The sequence below is a fragment of the Syngnathus scovelli genome, chromosome 17 (assembly GCF_024217435.2).
Source record: "Syngnathus scovelli strain Florida chromosome 17, RoL_Ssco_1.2, whole genome shotgun sequence".
In the NCBI taxonomy this organism is placed as follows: domain Eukaryota; kingdom Metazoa; phylum Chordata; class Actinopteri; order Syngnathiformes; family Syngnathidae; genus Syngnathus; species Syngnathus scovelli.
The window spans coordinates 9583749-9604048 of record NC_090863.1 but is presented as its reverse complement, the minus strand read 5'-3'; the positions used below and the strand labels follow the sequence as shown (position 1 = coordinate 9604048).

At 46.7% G+C, this 20300-nt stretch overlaps 1 protein-coding gene across 1 annotated transcript; it reads left to right on the top strand.

Annotated features, from left to right (window-relative positions):
• Window positions 1-88: 88 nt before the first annotated feature.
• On the top strand, window positions 89-20133 carry atp1a2a (ATPase Na+/K+ transporting subunit alpha 2a). Its single transcript, XM_049747700.2, has 24 exons — window positions 89-199; window positions 2144-2200; window positions 3224-3283; window positions 3897-4100; window positions 5574-5687; window positions 5756-5890; window positions 6454-6571; window positions 6776-7044; window positions 7374-7572; window positions 8434-8543; window positions 10026-10160; window positions 10690-10769; window positions 11260-11369; window positions 12052-12227; window positions 12728-12864; window positions 12949-13099; window positions 13959-14127; window positions 14893-15047; window positions 15929-16052; window positions 17218-17363; window positions 17435-17565; window positions 17763-17864; window positions 17944-18035; window positions 19797-20133. The coding sequence occupies exons 1-24, from the start codon at window positions 188-190 to the stop codon at window positions 19823-19825; spliced, it is 3015 nt and encodes a 1004-aa protein (XP_049603657.1). The 5' UTR covers window positions 89-187; the 3' UTR covers window positions 19826-20133.
• Window positions 20134-20300: the final 167 nt, after the last annotated feature.

Genomic DNA, 20300 nt, shown 5'->3' with positions numbered 1-20300 from the left:
ACCGTTTCGCCTTCATAGGGGCGGTGGTAGGGGACTGGGGGCTTGACTAGCTCGGGTTACCCCTGTGGGTGGGAAGGGGAGAGCAGGATCTGCTGTCAGGCCCCCCTAAAAAGCAACGAGTGTTTGGGGTGGCGCTGGTCAACTGCTGTCCTTCACTTTTGAAGCTGGCGGCTTGTGGACGTCCAACATGGGTAAAGGGGTAAGTTCCTTTTTTTTCCTCCCTCATTCGTTTGTGAAGATATTTGAAATTAATACGAGTCAGCTGTCAAATTGGTAACACATGCTGACCACATTTGGGGCCAAAATGTGAGCTGCTGCTGTTATTTCGCCTCGACTAAACACTTTGGGCTTGAAAATATTTCTTGCAATAAAACAAGACTTGACTGAAGAGGCCACTCAAACTTTTCATTCACAAACATCAGTGCACATACAAAAAAATAGCTCATCAATTCAAATCATGTCGTTTTTGACTTTGTTAATGTTTCAACTAGAAGACGTATAATAGAAAATTTATTACGTACTTGGAGTCCCCAAGATTGTAGAAGAATGTAATCTATCCCTCCAAATGCTGCAGAGATATTTTTATGATCTGTTTGGGGGCTATTTTTTACTCCGTTCAGTTTTCTCTGTTTTCTATTACGTGATTTTATCTATTACATCACGTCCGTTGGGGAGGGACTACAAACAAGGTAATGGGTGTGGCCAAACGATTTCGCGAATCCGCCATCTTTTTTACTCGGAGATTTTGGTGGCCTAAACAGCTCAAGGATGCCGAAGTGGAGAGAACAGTCACATTTGGCTTTTAACACAACTCACAAATATTGAATGGAAAATCTATAAATATTTGCTGATAAAAAGTCCCAAAGTAATGATGATGAACCCATGTAGTGTAATTGTGTCGAAACTTTTTGTACAGTTTGTGAGGCTTATTAAACTGTGCTCTGATTGGGTTAAATCTTCCATTGCAAAGTTGTCGTAAAGTTTGTGAGTCTTATTAAACTGTGCTCTGATTGGGTTAAATCTTTCATTGCAAAAATTGCACCCAAAATATAAGGGAAAAAAAAGTATGAACATCTGCGGCAGTGATTGCTGGAGGCGGAGCCTGAACATTTTCAATGATTTCCCTTGTGCACTTTCTGAGCTGCTTGTTTCAGAAAGGAAGATAAGACTTGAATAAGCCTTTATTTGTCTTGGATCTGGGAAATTCCACAAGACCGTGGCCTCATTTGGAATGTATGACGTGAAAAAAACAAAAGTCTTCATCCGGCATCTGCGCTCACATCGGAGCGTGAACTCAAAGTGGCTGCTTCCATGATAGAATTAGCTACCAAATTTCAAGTGGCCAAGTGAAGCTGCCTTTTTTTTTTTAAAAAAAGGGGCTCTTTCCCGGAAAGTAAATTAGCCCCCCCCAAAAAAAAGATCCCGATTGCTTTGCTTTAACTTTATTTCCGACACACTTAGCATCTCAGGATGAGATGAGCAAATATCCTTCCCGGTTTGATTTTTATTTGCATAATGACGCAATTGTGGTTTTATCGGTCGCCGTTGGGCCCCATTCCATTTAGCTTTATGGCGGGACAGGAGGGGGTAATCTTGTCGAAGAATTGCTCTGCCAGACACCATTTGGGGCTTTTCGCTGCCGCTTTGGCTCCGTTTGATTACTTTTCCCTCCGTGCCTGTTTTGGGCTGGGCGCTCGCAGAGACTGACAGCGGCAGGTGACTTCCGCCTTCCCCTGGTGACGAGATGATTAGCATGCGCCGCAGGCGCTTTTTCACGCGCAAAGTGTGAATGCGCACAAGATGCAAACGTAGAACCGAACTAATCTATTCTTTAAATCCAGGAAATGCGTATAAAAGAAACAGACATATCTTATATTGCACAAAAGGTACGATTCATTTAAAAAAAATTACAATTACTCTGCAAAAAATAATGGCATTTAATTTTAGAACTTGTTTAGGTGTTCAGGGTTGGGAAAGATTATTTGCTGTGATTTGATATTAATCTTAACACTGTATATGACATATTGGACAAATACTAGACAAAAATATTTGGTGAAAAAATAGCCATAGGTTAATATTATTTTGAATAAAGACAAAGTACAACATTTTTACTGGACTGATGATGTCATCTTGGTCTCTGCAGTGTGGCACAAAGAAGAAGAACCGGGATTTAGATGAGCTGAAGAAGGAGGTGGCTTTGGTAAGCTTCTTGACATTCATCAATAGCATTAGCATTTGGTGTTTGAGTTGTATGAAATGCAAAACGTAGCGATCTATAAAATGGTAAATAACATTGATGAAAATCCCCTTGTGGCTGTGAGCGGCATATGCAGACATGCTACACTTTATTTTTTATTTTTTTATTGGTTTGTGTAAAATAGCCACAAAACGGTGAAGTGTCTGGGCTAACAAAAGTAATGCTTGGACGAAAGTGCTGAGTCCGCTGAGTCTCGGTGTCAACGCTATGCGTACTAGTGGGATTAGCATTTAGCATTTTTAGTCGTATATCAGATGACCGACCAATGGCCGCCACACACAAGCAAGTGCCTTCTTGCTGGGGCTGCTTCGTACTCTGACGCTGAATAATTTGTGGGCTGCCGGCAGCGTGGGGTGACTCTACGCCTGTGTCAGAAACACCAGCGTGAAATGCGGCCTCACTTCTTCGCCGTCGGTCATCTTATGAAGCGCCACTTGTCAGACGGAGTTTTTTGGCGCCGAGGACCCTGACAAGTGTTGCGCTCAGCTTTCGTCAGCCCGCCCTCATCCTCTCTGGCTCTCTGTCAGCGTGATTTTTGCTCGTCGTGTTCAGTACAGCAGACCTTCAGTGACTTCGTAAATTACGTGCAAAAAAAAAAAAAAAATTGGGCAAATTCCGAAAGTGCTGTTGACTTTTAGCATGATGTTTTTAATAATTAAATAACGACATAGCTAAATAAAATAGACTATTAAATACAACTAAATCAATGAAGCCATTAATGAAAGTGACTCATTAATAAATTTCAACTTTGAAATATTGTTTTCATTTCTGCAACCTGCTACTTTCTTTGACCTTATTAATTATTAGTAAGTGATTAATTATGTAAGGATTTTTTAATGTAATGTTTTTTTTTAGTTATTTAATGGAACGTTTGATTATTAAATGGTATTTTAAATTATTCACTGACTTCCGGGCTGTATGTACACCGCCGCTAAAAGCATTGGGCTTTTTTTTTTTTTTTTGCAGGATGACCACAAAATCTCAGTAGATGAGCTGTGCAAGCGATATGGACTGGACCCTGCCACGGTACGTGCACAAAGACGTACAGTATGTCGAGTGTCCTTGCTCACCTTGGTCGCGTTACCCCTCAATCACCCACAGTTTTTTTTTTTTGCGGCTGAGAATGTCGTTAAAAAAATGGTGGCAATGTTCCAGACAGCCAATTGATGTGTTGACACACCAAACCGCAAGCCAAGCGGTCGATGAGATCTCACAAGGATCGTGTGCAAATCAAAGTATGACACATGCCCACACGCACGCACACACAGCGTGACCAAGGCAAAGCTCCATCTCTCGCCTGATTTTTATTGGGTGTCAAAATTAGGACAAAATGTTCAATAAAGTTACATGTGGCAGTTTTACTGTGCGGGCGGGGGGAGGCTGGCAAATGGGCAAGGCACGAGCACGCAACAGAACAGTGGGGGGAAGTATTGATGTATGAATACCTGGCGGTTATACTGCCTTTAAATAAATTTGAAAATGCTCCAAAAAAATGGAGCAACTAAAGGCACTTTGATGCAAGGAGAGCCACAGGCGCCGTTTGTTGAATGCTCTAAAAGATACAAAATGCCGTAAGATGCTCACTGCTTTTGCCGCCGCCACAAACCCACGTTTTTTTTGCTCCTCTTGACTCCCGCAGGGCCTCACCAACGCCAAAGCGGCTCAGGTTCTGGCCAGGGACGGGCCAAACGCCCTGACACCACCGCCGACCACGCCCGAGTGGATCAAGTTCTGCCGGCAACTGTTCGGCGGCTTTTCCATTTTGCTGTGGATCGGCGCCATCCTCTGCTTCCTGGCCTACAGCATTCAAGTGGCCACCGAGGATGAGCCGCCCAACGACAACGTGAGCGCCCCGCCTGTGCCGCATCACAACCACCCGACGCTGTCCGGTACCAAACGTTTAGAACCAGGAAAACAAATTCTCGCTTTACACTCGTTCGGAGAAGGAGCGTGGTTCATTAGGTCAAGGATGAACACCATCATCTCAGCAGACAAGCTGAGGTGGGTTTTTTTGCTCGTTGGTGGTCCTGTAAACAGAAAGGCCTCTGAAAACGCATCCGAGTTATAATGGCGCATCGGTAACAGAATAATGGAAGACAAGCGTCCCTTACATGGCCGCATTAGCCCGCTTAAATACAAATGGAGCCGAGCAGTCATCCGTTGTGCCTTTTATGGCCGCCGGCCGGCCATTACGCAATCATTATTCAGCATTTAGAGGCGTTGCGTAATGGAGGGCGTCGCACGGGGGGGCGAGGCGTGGCGGATCGGGGGCTGGCGTGCGCGGCGGCGATAACATTAATCTCCCCCTTACGATTGCCATCTCGCCACGTTGTGCGGGCGACTCGTGTTCCGCCGCACGCTTCAAAGCCGGCAGCTCTGTCACTTTCCGCGCATGCATAATGCACCGTCCATGAACAGCCGCGCTAGCTCTTAGCACCAATTAGCGCTAACAAGACATGTGGGCCATAAACACGCCAATGACGGACACTGAGAAATGTCTTCACAGGTTGAGTGTCTAAATACGCAAAGCAAATATTATGCTGGAGAGTCGAACAAAAAGTTGCACCCTGATGGCGCCACTAAAAACAATTTTTATTCCAATTTATAGGGCAAATTTGTCTTGGAAGTTGCGGTACACTGATTCACTCTTTTTCTCGTGGAATGTTTGACGTTTCCGACTTTTATCAAATGCCCCCTCGTGAGTGCGGCGAAGTAAAAGAGACATTCGGCAGAAGCGTCGGCGGGAAGCCAAAGCGACGATGCATTTTGCGAGGTAACAAATGTCTTTCTCGCTCCGCTGGATTTGTACACGCCCGCCGAGTGTGTCGTCGCTGTTGGATCAACGTGCGAAAAAGAAAAAAAAGAAAGGCTCAGGCAAAAATTTCAAGAGGGATTTGATGTTCCGGGACGCTGGCTTCATGAAGGCAGCAGCTGGCTGCCAAAGATGCTCGCTGAAAATATGAGAGAGGCTTCATGAAAAAGAATCGGCGCCTGGCCAGAGTGTCTCTTCTCGGACTCCGTCGTCCAAATGGACTGGAATAGAACATGAGGACTCACTTGCTTGAAAATCTTTTTTCATCAAAGTCTAGATTGAAGCAAGCGTTGGCAGTCCCTCAAAAAAAACACCGAGTGGTCAAGATTGGACATTTTCCTGCATGTGGGTCATGACGGTCGTCATGTCACCGCTGCAAGCTTTCAAGGCAGTCAAAATGAAAAAACAATCGACACGCTATCAAAGTTTTGCAGACCCGCCCTATAAAACGAGCCAACGTCACCACGACGAAAACGATGCCGTATCCATGTCTACTGTTTGCAGCTGTACCTGGGCGTGGTGCTGGCCGCCGTGGTCATCATCACTGGCTGTTTCTCGTACTACCAAGAGGCCAAGAGCTCACGGATCATGGACTCCTTCAAGAAGATGGTGCCTCAGGTGAGCGGCGCCAAGTTCCTCCATTCAGAGAAATCCGCCTCGCCTGACTCGTGTGTCTTTGGCCGCAGCAAGCCGTGGTGATCCGTGAGGGGCAAAAGATGCAGATTGACGCCGAGCTGGTGGTGCAGGGAGATCTGGTAGAGGTCAAAGGCGGCGATCGCATCCCGGCCGACCTGCGGGTCGTCTCCGCCAGCGGATGTAAGGTGAGGGTGGCGAGCGGACTGGGATTTGACGGCAACAAAATACTTAAGGCAAAAAATAAAACAACTAGGTCCTCCTCTACAGTAGTTGGCGCTATACTTAATCGCCATCTTTCAGAAAGGGTGCTTTTTGTTGTCATTGTGTTCAATGAAATTTTATGGATCCAAAGTACTCTAGGTATCGGCGGTGAATACTCGTAATAAGTTCATTCACTATAATCAATACGAAAATATGATGAACATCCTCACAAAAAAGACAAATCTATAAAATTTGCGTCACAAAACCAAACGATACATCTTTCTTTCTGTAGCTTTGCTGCATGTCGCAACGTATTGTTGTGTGACTTTCTCTTTAATACTTGTCACATTTTATCAACAAAACTATTTGTAAACAACCTCATTATCATCATTACTGCTGAGTTATTTGATGCCATTTTTTATTTTTATAGAACAAACGAATTAGTCGTCCTGACACGCTTGTCAACCTTAAATGATGACAGATTACCGCTTTTTTTTTTTTGACCTGACAAGCGCGTTACCATATGTCACCGTGTCTCCTTCCAAAGGTGGACAACTCGTCTCTGACCGGCGAGTCGGAGCCCCAGACTCGCTCTCCCGACTTCACGCAGGACAACCCTCTGGAGACCCGCAACATCTGTTTCTTCTCCACCAACTGCGTGGAGGGTCAGTAGGCCACATCTGGAGCGGGCGGGCTTGCTCTCACTAGCCACTGTTTGCTTTGACTTTATCGGGCAGCGGGGCTTCTTTTTCCATATCTAGATCCAGATTAGACATTTAGCAGGAGGGACTCAAAGGTTTCGGTTGTTAGAAAGCTCATCTGGGTGGTGCCCTCTAGAACCGCCGTGACGGGTCGATCCCTTGCCCCAGGCACAGCCCGCGGCGTGGCGATCGCCACCGGGGACCGCACGGTGATGGGCCGCATCGCCACGCTGGCGTCGGAGCTGGAGGTGCGGCGCACGCCCATCAACATCGAGATCGAGCACTTCATCCACATCATCACGGGCGTGGCCGTCTTCCTGGGAGTCAGCTTCTTCGTGCTTTCCTTCATCCTGGGCTACACCTGGCTGGAGGCAGTCATCTTCCTCATCGGCATCATCGTGGCCAACGTGCCCGAAGGTCTCTTGGCCACCGTCACCGTGAGTATATGATGTACCTGAAGAGAAAAATTGATTTGTCTGAATTGCGGAGGTTTCTTCATCCGTCGCCTCATAGAGTCGCAGTGTATGCAAATGAGCCACATGCTGCTTCACCAAGTCCAAACACACAATTATGTGATGGCGTACGGCAGCCAGCCCCGGTGAATTTCAATGACTCGCGCGAATGCGCTTTGATGCATCACGCCGCCGTGTCGAACGTGTGCGCCGGTCATATCCAGTATTTATGTCCCAGATGGCCCTCAAACACATCTTGCTCCACCGCTCCTCTTCATCATCTTTCGCTTTCATCTCGCTCTTTCTCCTCCCAGGTGTGCCTCACCCTGACGGCCAAGCGCATGGCCAAGAAGAACTGCCTGGTGAAGAACCTGGAGGCCGTGGAGACGCTGGGCTCCACCTCCACCATCTGCTCGGACAAGACGGGCACGCTGACGCAGAACCGCATGACGGTCGCGCACATGTGGTTCGACAACCAGATCCACGATGCCGACACCACCGAGGACCAGAGCGGTGGGTAGGAGGGGGGAGGAGTGCGAAACCACCTGCCGAAATTCATCTGTTCAGCGTTCACTCACAGAGCGAGCTGGGCTGCTGCAGTGCACGCCGTCGCGTCGATTAATTGAACTGCAGCAGCAGCCGCAGAGGGGGGCGCTTGGTGTACGCCGCCTTCCCAGCGGTCCTTGAGTAACATTGGGTGTTTGAAGCATAACAATAAGCTGGCTGACCTGGTGAGACCCATACACTAACTTGGTTAGTATTTTGGTAAATTGTCAAGGTTTCTGATACCTATTAGCATCTGGTCTTTTGAATCTTATTTGATGACGTAAAATCAGGTTCACAAATATCGGGTCCTTAACACCCAATGAAAGCATTTGATTAAGTCTCCTTCGAAGTAGACCTACTGGTAGTAGCTATGATTAATGTTTGTAGCGAGGTCATCTTGTTAGCAAGACAGTATTTGGTCAATTCTGATTCAAAAGAGTAGCCATATTTAATTTCATGTAAAAAGGAGGGTGACTGATTGATATGAAAGCAGCGGCACACTTGTCAATCCATCTGTCTTTGCTTAAATTCTGACTCTGAATTCAGCACTGGTGACGTGAAGTGAAAAATGAATGCAGAGGGTACCCACGCTGAAGTGAAGGTCATTTTCACAGAGATTGCTTCAGAGAAATCATCATACAATGTTAGAATGGATATAGATTTAAATGGAAAAATCTCAGTGGAAAAAAAGTTCTTGTTACTGACCTGCAGTCCTTCTGTGCTATTGTGTGGGATGTGGCAGCTAGCTGCTAGCATACATATTGCATGACTCCATCATCACAACAACAACAGAATTTCACACTGCTCCCATCGCCGCTCTACTTGCAGGTTTGTGTTTTGACAAGAGTTCTGCGACGTGGGCGGCATTGTCCCGCGTGGCTGCCCTGTGTAACCGGGCCGACTTCAGAGCGGGACAGGAGCAAGTCCCCATCTTGATGGTACGCAAACTCTCAACGCACACGACAAAAGTTTCCATTCACGAGTAACGCTTCCACTTGTTGTTTCAGTAGGAATATTTAAGGTGGAACACGATCCGATTTGATGTCTGGTTTGACATACGCAAATAAGCACAAACGTTAAACGTTGCACCGCTAGAGCGGGATACTCTTAGCACTTGTCCACACTGACCCTAGCTGTTAGCATACCGGCTGTTAGCATGCTATCCTTTGCCTTTTTGCTCGGTGGCAAAGTTAAAACGGCAACGAAAAGTCATCATCTCAGTCGTCTACTAGAATTGCTTTGCGTAGAACTTTTTTCCCCCGCTTATGAATCTCTCAGAGCTCCACAGGTGTCTGCAGCCAATTAAAAGTGCATAAAAAGCGTCAGTACTTTCACACTCTAATGCAGAGTGTCAGCAGGGAGCAGACAAGCGTTCACAGAACTCTATTATTAGGATCTAAATAGCACTTTAATGGAGCTGCTGCCAGAGTGAACTTTAATTGATTGACCTAATGCTGTAAAAAAACAGCCTCCTCAATAACATGTCATTACATTTTATAAGTACCTTTACATAATTGGCTACGCGGACCATGTATGAATTTCAATTAGTCATGTTGCAGAGTTCAGGAAATGGACGACCCCTAAAGTGTTCCTGCTGTTCCCTCATCTGGTCACATTATCAAGGGTCCAAGGGTATTTTTTTTTGCATTGAATTGGCCACTTTTTGCAAAAATTTTTCAATACACAAATATGCAAAAAAAAATCGGTACTGTGAAAATATTTATGTGCCTTGTAAAAAGTCCCAAGAGGCATTCAAAGTTGTAGGGTTCTCAAAATGTACCTCCCACCTTTTGTCACACTAAACACACATTTTGCCACATATTTTTCAACTAAAATCCTCATTAAATTGCTGTAACACTTTCTTGCTATGTTAGCATTCCACAGTTAGCTTTTTAGCATTTGAGTAATTCCCAATTAGCATAGGCTACCCTTTAATCAATGGTGCCACAGGCTTTTCTATACTCAGGTTGCTATCTTGATAAGTTGCATGCTAACTGGTAGCATGTTAGTGTTTGATGAATTCCCATTCCAAACAGCGAAGACCTCTTCCCAGGATGGGCCTACCGTAACTGCAGCATGCTAGCTGCTAGCATTGTTTGCTACCATGCTTGATTTTCTAATTTATCTATTTCTTCTTCGTACACTATGATTATTGTCGAAAATGTCATTCTCGATTCATGTTACGATTGTCGGAAAAGTGCAAGGACAACAAGGCTACAATTCTGGGTGATGCAGATGTGGCTCGCTCAGCTCTACTTTGCATTATTAATGAGCGGCATAATGTGAGTGAACAATACTCTCTGGGGTGCAACTTTAATCAATTAAAGACCACCCGCCGGCAAAAGCTTCCGCTGCACCGTGGCAAAGACAAGCCTCTTTTCTAGCTGAATCGCTAACGTGCGCTTCTGTGTTTCCTGCAGCGGGAGACAACGGGAGACGCATCCGAGTCGGCGCTGCTTAAGTGCATCGAGCTGTGTTGTGGCAGCGTTCCGAAGATGCGAAGCCTCAACGCCAAAGTGGCCGAGATCCCCTTCAACTCCACCAACAAGTACCAGGTATTTTGTGGCAAAAATGAACAGATGAAAAAATAATTGAATTTTTAAAAAATACAATTAAGAATGCCCCTTCCAATTATTATTACCCTGGTTAAAAAATACCTGACAACAAGAAAAAAAGAGAAAGGTATGTTAGATTTTTAAAAACTGCCCCAGCAAGCACAACGAGGACCTCTTCCTCTCGAGTGTTGGTGTAATCGTAAAACACTAACTAAGAGAAGCTCCAGGCCTAAGTAATCGATCTAAGCCGATCAGCCGCGAGGTCCCGCCCACTCGCTTTGATTAACTTTAATGGCCGTCATTATTTCATGGTGCTCTTTCCCTCCCGGCGGGGGCTGGGGTGCCTCAAGTAAAATGCGTGTCAAAGTAAATATTTAACATTTAAATCATTCATTTGATTGATGTTTATTTCATTTTGTCGCATGCCGCAGCACCGCAGGAGGACAACGGTGATTTATTGATGCCCTCTAACTGGATCTTGCTGCTCCCCGCCCCGCCCCCACCCCTCTGTCTCTCTCCTCTCTTAAAGCTCTCCATCCATAAAGCAGAGGACAATCCTTCCGGTCATATTCTGGTCATGAAGGGAGCGCCGGAGAGAATCCTGGACAGGTTGGTGCATCAATAATGGATCAATGGCAGACTGGCCTCGACACGTACCGGTGCGCAAAAAGACTGCAAAGCTGACCTGTGTTTGGTCTCGCAAACGGTCGGTGAGGGCAAGCGCTTACTGCCAAAAGCCGGACCATGCCTGACTATCAACTTCTGACATTAGAGTCAAACACAGTCAAACTACTCACCGTATATACTAATAAGCATTTGGATCTTTCCTTGTATGGCTGGCCAATTTTTAATAATTTCTCTTCAATCACAAATCCAATTGATTTGAATCGTTTTTTTTGTAATTTGACAATTTCCTTTAGGTCGTGGAAAAGACAGAAATACAAATTTCTTCAATATATAATTGTCTCCACCTTCAAATACGTATCCTGAATTTAGAAACACTCTTAAGCGGCCAAAAAGCAGCTAGCAAAACTCCAGATTTGCTGACAGTCTATATTTCATTGTCTCATTAGCAAATGGGTTCTTCATTTTCCCGCAGGTGCAGCACCATCATGCTCCACGGCCAGGAGCAGCCCATGGATGACAACTGGCGAGATGCCTTCCAGAACGCCTACATGGACCTGGGCGGGCTCGGGGAGCGAGTGCTCGGTGGGTCGTGTTTTTGTTACCCGCCGGGGAGGAGATAGATAGCGTCGGGGGGGGCGGGAGGGCGTCCATTATCTTTTATCTTCTCCTCGGCTAAGAGCCAAATGTCCCTCGTAAGAAGTGTGCCGTGTTTATCGCTGCACTTTATCCAAATGAGAAGGCTCGCCGCCTGGACCCACCCAAACGCTGAGGAGACACAAAATGTTGGCGACGCGTTTACAGCGCCTGCAGACGTTCCTCAACTGCAACGTAAATCTATTATATGAAGACTTCAAGGCTACGGCGGACGGACGCCGCCGTTGATTAGTAGCGCAAGAAGTCACACTTTGGATGCAAAATATCGCAATCAATCCCAAAGCCTCAAAGCTTTCACTCGCTCAATATTTCTTGAGTACAATTTTGGGGGTATCGAACCCTTTTTAAAATGACGTAGGCACACAACTAATATTTAATAATAATATAATGAAAAAAAAAAATTTATATACGTATATATATATATATATATATATATATATATATATATTTATTTATATATACTCACACACACACACACACACACACACACACACACATACATATTTAATTTAATTAATTGGGCAACATCCATCCATCAATCCATCCGTTATCTAGAAAACATGCTTTTTTTTAAATTAATTGTAGTTTTCACTATTCAACTTTTTTGCAGGCTTCTGCCACCAGAACCTGCCGGCGTCTCAGTTCCCCCGAGGGTTCGCCTTCGACTGCGACGAGGTGAACTTCCCCACCGAGAATCTCTGCTTCCTGGGCCTCATCTCCATGATTGATCCGCCGCGCGCCGCCGTGCCCGACGCCGTGGGTAAATGCCGCTCGGCTGGCATCAAGGTAATTGTTTTCGTCTAGAGACGAAAGCCGTTTCCCGCCGCGTCATTTAAATACTGATGAGAAGCGCTCCTCGGAAACTTCCGGCCGTGTCGTCTATCTACATATCATATCCATATAGACATGTTTGTAGGGCGGCGTGCGAATAAAGATGCGGGCGGACGACGCGTGTTGCATTTAAAACTGAAGCGTAGAAGATTTTCCGCCCAGGTTGGAGGCTCTCTGTGATGTTGGCGCAAATGAAAGTGAAGCGTTTGGTCTGCGAACATTCTGCTGCACGTCAGAGGTCTCATCCTGACTGATGGATATTTGTGAGAACCAATGACGGCTGATTCTGGAGTACGCGCTCATACTCCCGAAATTTCAATATACGCGTGTGTGTTCTAGTTCGGGGAGTATGGCGTTAACACAGCACAGCTTCGGCCGCACGTTTTTCACGAAAGCACTAACGTTCTTGCGATGGGCCCCGCGGTATCGTACGTGGAATGATGCCGTGCGCTCAGGTGATCATGGTCACCGGCGACCACCCCATCACGGCCAAGGCCATCGCCAAGGGGGTGGGCATCATCTCCGAGGGCAACGAGACGGCGGAGGACATCGCCGAGCGCCTCGATATCCCGCTCAGCCAGGTCAACCCCAGGTACCTCGGTTTCAACTTTTTTTCGGCATGGATTTTGCAACGGCGTGCCAGATGAGGATGATCACAGCCCTCTCTCCCACCCAGGGACGCCAAGGCCTGCGTGGTCCACGGTTCGGACCTGAAGCACATGAGCTCCGAGTACCTGGACGACCTACTGAAGAACCACACCGAGATTGTGTTTGCCCGCACTTCGCCGCAACAGAAGCTCATCATCGTGGAGGGATGCCAGAGACAGGTGAGGGAATATAAATGTGTCTTATGTTCAGGGTCTTGAACTTACTATCTCCCTATTTTTATTGTTGAAGAGACCGTGTCTTTGTTTCAGGTCCCAATATGTGATTGTGTGCATGCGTCTTGTCTAGGTGTCCTTGAAGAACTTTTTTACTGCTGAAAATGGCTAAATAAGTAAAGAGCTGTTTGCCTTTGTGTGCTAGAAGTGGTCTCGTCCCGGCATCTGTTCCTATGTTTTGTTTTTCTTGTGTGTTTCTGACTGTTTGTATGTGTGTATGTGTTCCTGTCCATGTTCATTCATGGGGAATATGTCTCCTTTCCGTCGGCATCCACATAGAGGGACACAAGATATTCATGAGGGTCGGACCGTGCGCGAGTGTGTGCTAAGGAGCTTGAATGTTGTCGTCTTAGGAAAGCATGTGGCTGCATACCAATGCGGCCGCTCAATGTTAGCGTGTGTGTGTGTCGATTGAGAGTCTGTTTTGAATGCACTTGAATGTCTAAACTGGCCATTGCCACTGAAAAGAAGGTGTGTGTGTGTGCGTGTGTTTATTATTTCAGTGTGAGTAGGCAGCGACGAATAGCCGGTTGAGCATATGTAATTGTGTGTACTCGCTATATTTTAATCTATGCCTGTGGCGTCTGTGGGTGAGCACACTTGAGGTCAAGTTCCAATTTCCCTCCGGACTTCCTCTCACTGTGCCCGCCGAATGATTACGACTCAATTCCATTGCTCGTTTAATCTCCCCGGAGACTCTCTCCAAAAGACGTTATTAAGAGGAAAGTGCGTGGGGCTTAAATCATGCCACTTATCTCACACTTCTTGACACTACCCCCACCCTCCCACATTCGGGGGCACCCAGGGGGCCATCGTGGCCGTGACGGGTGATGGCGTCAACGACTCGCCGGCCCTGAAGAAGGCCGACATCGGCGTCGCCATGGGGATCGCCGGCTCAGACGTTTCCAAGCAGGCGGCCGACATGATCCTGCTTGATGACAACTTTGCCTCCATCGTTACTGGCGTGGAGGAGGGTGAGTGAGCGAGGAAGGGAGGGAGGGAGGGAGGGAGCGAGTGGCAATGGCAGCAAGTCACTCGTGGAAAAGACTTTATTTTAACTCCAGTACTTGATATTAAAGCATTGCTAGTAATTACGGACCTGACACGATCAGCATCTTCACACAGTTGTCGTTCTTCCCGACATCAATTTCAAGTTATTTTCACCAAACTGGTTAGCGTAGCGCTCACTTTCAACAAGTTTGCCCTCCGCGCTCGACAGATGGGCTATGCCAAATTGCATTTTAGCCTACGCCGCCACGTGTGGGCGGAGCCTTTGACACCAGTTTCAGCAATCGACAGAAGGTTTTGCGTGGGCTGTAAACGTTGCCCTTTTGGCTTTCAAAAGCACGCATGCACGTAAACGTAGCGAGCGAGCGGATACGCGGCGCTATTTTTCCTCAAGTCACAATCGCGAAACGCTTCTTGGTATATAAAAAAAACATCCCAGATGGCTCGGGGATGTCTTGCATGAGCACCGAGCTTGCATATTTATGATCAGGCCTCGCGCACACAGAGGGGACTTTATGCAAACAACAATCTAAAGCGCTCTGAAAGGCGAAGGGGGCCGCCAGAGACCGGTGTTTAATCTAAAGCGGCGGCGGCCGCGGCTAATAAAGTCCCTCCCTGGCGCTGGAGGCAGACGCGTTTTCAATTGACTTCAAGTCCGGAACACCGGGAAAAAAAAAAAGCCGGTCTTGATGATGAGGATCATTGATGCCTCGCTTGTTTTCTGTCCGCAGGACGGCTGATCTTTGACAACCTGAAGAAATCCATCGCGTACACGCTGACCAGCAACATCCCTGAGATCTCGCCCTTCCTGCTCTTCATCATCGCCAGCGTTCCCCTTCCGCTGGGAACCGTCACCATCCTCTGCATCGACTTGGGCACGGACATGGTGAGTGGCGGCCATCAAACGGGCAAGCCCTGAAGAGCGGGCCGGGCCAATGGTCAAAATGGCCGCTTCACAACAATATGGCTAACTTGCTTTTTTCAATTCAAGCGTGGGTTCTTGATATCTTTCCGCTTCCACCGCCACTTACCATCAATTTGTCACACCCGAATCGTTTGCGCTTGTAGTACCAAACGGAATCAAACGTGAACTAACAAACACCAGTCAAGTCTTTCAGTTCTTGGCGTCTCTCTTCTCTTTTGTTGGTGACGGCTTACGGCCCGCAGACGAGTAGCGTGTCGACACGGGAAGCACAATGACGACAGTGAAACGCTTTCAACGTGAACGCTACGTGTCAAGCGCTGGTTTTGTTCCCGTTGTCGCTAATGGAGGTCGCCGCAGAGCCCGCCACTAATCCGTCCCGCTGACAGACAGTATTTGTTCTTTTTTCTGGAAGAAAAGGCGTTCAACTTACAGAAGCATTAATGGCGGCTGAGACGATTCCCCCGATTCCCATTTTAGCGGTTGTTCCTCTGCACGCGTGAGAAAAAAAGAAAAGAGTTGTGGCAGGTTGTTAGGAGTTTGTCAGCATGTTGCCATTCAACTCTGCGGCGTCCCATCCGAGGTGTTGTTGGCGACATCTTCTGAGGTTATTCTTAGCCTGCTCATCAAAGTGCGGACGGTGGCTTACTCTTGGATTTAAGAAAAAAAAATCGAGCACCAAATCTGCTATCAAATCAACGTGCGTCCACTTTTTGGGAGGTGACAGCTCCAACTGCAGGTGCCGTCGAACATACGACATCGGCTCGATAGCTTTTATGACACGCAATGCAAATTTCCAATGAAATGTTCTAGCAGTCGTAGCTGTGTGAATCCTCCGTCTGCAGGTTCCTGCCATCTCATTGGCTTACGAGACAGCGGAGAGCGACATTATGAAACGGCAGCCCAGGAACCCCAAAACGGACAAGCTGGTCAACGAGCGACTCATCAGTATGGCTTACGGCCAGATCGGTGCGTACCGGCGACGCTTTGCGGCGTGGATGGAGCAGAAAATGTGTAAGAGTGTGGAAAAGGCGCCCACCTGACGTCAACAGGGGGATGGCTGCCTATCCATCAAATTCCAAACAATCAAACAGGGCAGACATGGATCTTGTGTGTTGCAGCAAATTGAGCGTAGCCAATGTGAGCGCATCCCACTTCATCTCGGCCTCCTGGGCTGCCTTTCATGTCTACTCTGGCTTGAAATGCAGTCGACGGCACGGGGGCAAACTCAAAAGGCTGGCAACATTTCACAAACCTCTCCAAACGGGTCAAAAGAAGGCAGGGCGCCACTGGACGGTGCCAACGACACGGCCCAATGATATCCTGTCGCCTCTTTGAGCGCCGCCGACGTAAAAACATTGAAAATTGATAACGGAACGGGGCCTCCCGGAGTGGACTCTGCGGGAGGTTCTTAAACAGCAGGTAGCCTGGCTTGAAATTAAAAGCACTTATTGGCTTTTTGTGGCTGTTTCTGAAGATCACCCGATCGTTTCTTACAGGAGACGGTGGATTTTGATTTACTCGGAGAGCTTCAGCACTCCCAGAAATGAGCCTCTGGCATAAATGGCTAAATACGATACAAACTAAAGATGAAAGACGTAGCATCTTTCTCGCACCGCTGACCGATGACGTTCCATTCTCGATACTCTGAAGATTCTAAATGGGTTAAGTGGAATCAGTTGATTACATTTTGCTCATTTCAATTATTCCCCCCGCTTTTCATCAGTGCGATGCCGCCGGAACTTTTTTTTTCTTTTTAAATGAGCAGAATTTCTATTAGTGCTCACTTGCTCAGCGGCTGGCGCTGGCTCCGGCGGTTTCCCCCTCAAATCAGTTTGCTGAAGAGCGTCTGCCAAATGATGACATGAAAATGCATCATTGCACACTCTGATGAGGCTGATGAACCGAAGCTCGGCTCACTTCATTGGCCGCACCTGAAAAATCCCACGCTAGCGTTCTTGGATGTTTTGACTGTGTCTGGCACAACCACATTGCCTCATATGTGTACAAATTTGCTCTCCTCTAAACTGTGTTTTTAAAAAATAAAAAAAATCAACATAGACCAGAAAAAAAGTATTTTTGGGCGGGCTGCATTTCTTCACAACTTGAGGTCTGTCTCTTTTTGTGTCACCAGGTATGATTCAGGCTCTGGCCGGCTTTTTCACTTACTTTGTCATCTTGGCTGAGAATGGCTTCCCGCCGATGACGCTGCTTGGAATCCGCATCGACTGGGATGACCGCATGGTCAACGACTTGGAGGACTTTTATGGGCAGCAGTGGGTGAGGACCCCTCATGCACGCACGCAAGCACGCACGCCATCGCGTTAGTAAGTGCCGTCGGCCTTCCTCAGACCTACGAGCAGAGGAAGATTGTGGAGTTCTCGTGCCACACGGCCTTCTTCTCCAGCATCGTGGTGGTGCAATGGGCTGACCTCATCATCTGCAAGACCAGGAGGAACTCGCTCTACCAGCAGGGCATGAGGTGAGCTCTAAGCTCAAGTTGGAAAATCAGACAAATCTTGCGCAGGTGTGTGTGGCTGGAAACAAATTCAAAAGGCAGGTCGAGTTCGAGACCAAAGATAAAGCCTCGGCGGAGACAGAATGGAATCAAAGCCTTGGCAGAGACTTGTTGGACCAGAATGGATTCATTGATGTTATGTTGCGATGATCCGTCCACAGGAACAGGATCTTGATCTTTGGCCTGTTCATTGAGACGGCCCTGGCGGCGTTCCTTTCTTACTGCCCTGGAATGGACGTGGCCCTGCGCATGTACCCGCTCAGGCAGGCCACCCGTTTGAATACAAGCGCCATTTTGCCCTTGTCATCGTTGACTTGAATTCCTCCTCTCTCGCTTCCCCAGGATCGGCTGGTGGTTCTGCGCCTTCCCGTACAGTCTTCTGATCTTTGTCTACGACGAAGTTCGTAAATTAATTTTGCGGAGGAACCCCGGAGGTAAGTGCGCTTATTAGCCAGAGAGCCAGATGAAACGCTTTCCCGGTCGGCCTCTTTGTCTTGTTCATAAAGCAGCCCGAGAGTAAATTGCAACGGACTCGCGTGTCGAGAGCCGTGAGTGGCAATTTTCCCGCCAGAGCGACTTTGCGGCGTCTCTCGTCCCGGCTCAGCCTTGTGATTTTGATCAAAACAAACATCCTGGCGTATCGAGAGATATTAGCAAGCAATCAGAAAGGCCCTCCTGAAATTGCCTCGCTTTTGTTTTTTTAATCCAGCACACCTTCCCATGACAATGTGAAATTTGGTAGGCATATCTTAGAAATCCAAACCTGAAAAGTCTGACATGTTGGTTTGGAGCAGTCATTTCAAGGGCTCCTTAGAGGATTATATTCTTTTCTAGTTGTGTCTATCATGAGTAGACCCATAAAAAAGTTTCAAACATCCATGCCCAAACACATGTAGTGTTTTGAAACGGATGTTTTAGGCTCATTTCTAGTGCTCCGTCACTCCCTAGACATTTTGTCCTATGATACTCAAATAAAAACAGATGAAAGTTCATCACAAAGTGTATCATGACTAGACCTGCAAAAAAAAGGCACACAGGAAGTCATTTTGGTTTCAAGCAGCAAATTTTGAACACCAAATGATAACGCCGCAGTGTCCCAACGTGGACTTCATTTGTGCGTGTTTATCAAGTTTGCACGTCGAGTGCCGTTTTGTCTGTAATCAAACGCCCCAGACAAACCGTAATCATTTCAAATGCTGTGGAAGCCTCAGCGAAGAATTATTCAGCACTCAGACACCTTAGTTCCCGGCGCTGGGGCGGCCTGAGGTCTCCTCATGAATAAAATATGGCCTTCATAATAACTCTGGAGTGACAATATTCGAGTCAATATCAATACAAAGCGAAAATGCCGGCTATCCGTGTTGATAGGGAAAAAAATGCAAATGGTACAATTTGCATCGCTATAAAAATAAAAGACTGAAAGGGCGAGCCGGCTGATGTCGTTACTGACAAGTACTTCTCAGAGAGTAAATGCAAAAATAGCTTGTGTCCCGTGTCATTAATAATCATTGACGAGGCCCGGTTGAGTTATAGCTAACTGCACTCGACTCAAAACAGCTCAAATCTGGTTTTGGGAGGACGCTTTATTGTTGTAAAATGGCCGCTTTTTTTAGTAGCAGTAGTAAAATGTAAAGACACAGGAAGTCAGCCTTTTTGGGCTCATTTGAGGCTTTCTAATTCAAAACTTGGGTTATCAGTTCCAAACCAAGCGTTGATCACCGCTGGCGGCTTTGAAGCCATCTGATTGTTATTGTGGTAAATTAAAAAAAAAAAAAAAATCCTGCAATGAGTTGACCGACGCTTGCCTGCCGGCCGTGTTTACGTTCGAATCCGGCCCCGCCGCAGGAAACAGATTACGCTTGTCAACAGCGCAGGGAGCAAAATAACGAGAGAGGAAATTACGCGGCGCCCGATGAAGAGTTACGAAGACTGTGAACAATGGATCAAAATTTGCCGGGACGATGACGGCACGGGTCACAATAACAATTGATGGTGACAGTTAATCTTCTCTGTTAATGCGCGTGTCACGGCCGGCTGATCGGCGCGTCTGGAGAGTTACGAGCCGATTCATTTGCAGAAACAAAAAGCGCCGTTAGTGAATGCCAAAGAGGATATGAAGGCTTGCTTTCTTCTTCTTTTTTTTTTTGCTTTGCTTTTGTTTTGACGCTGCCGCCTCTGTGTTTCTTGTCTTGCAGGCTGGGTGGAGCAGGAGACTTACTATTAGCATTCACAAGACGTCAGCGTCCAAATCCAAGAGTGAGTGAGTTTGTCTGTCTGAAGCAGTATTTGCATGGAACAGATGACAAATATAATTAGCCTGAAATGATCAGTTTGTCTGTTTGAAGCAGTATTTGCACGGATCAGATGACAAATATAATGAGCCTGAAATGATCAGATGCTAATAATTGCCACTGAATTTAGGCTTTTGAGTGTTTGTACCAAAAAATGGGACATCGGGATTCGTCAATGTATCATGTACCATCTGCTTGGCTGGGGATTGGTTGCCAAATAAAACAAATTACACAAAACTCATTCTTTTGAAGTATAAATATACATTACAAAAAAAATGGAACACTGGGATTCGTCAATATATCAGGTTCTGCTTGGCTGGGGATTGGTTGCCAAATAAAACAAATTACACAAAACCTAACTCTTTTTTTTTAAGTATAAATATGTATTGTTCAGTGGGATTTATGAAA

What these genes read in the sequence shown, in the direction of transcription:
- atp1a2a (XM_049747700.2), top strand. An exon ending in GCCGCTCGGCTGGCATCAAG is followed by an intron (nt 12,228 to 12,727) that starts GTAATTGTTTTC and finishes CCGTGCGCTCAG; the next exon opens with GTGATCATGGTCACCGGCGA. An exon ending in TGGAGGGATGCCAGAGACAG is followed by an intron (nt 13,100 to 13,958) that starts GTGAGGGAATAT and finishes GGGGGCACCCAG; the next exon opens with GGGGCCATCGTGGCCGTGAC.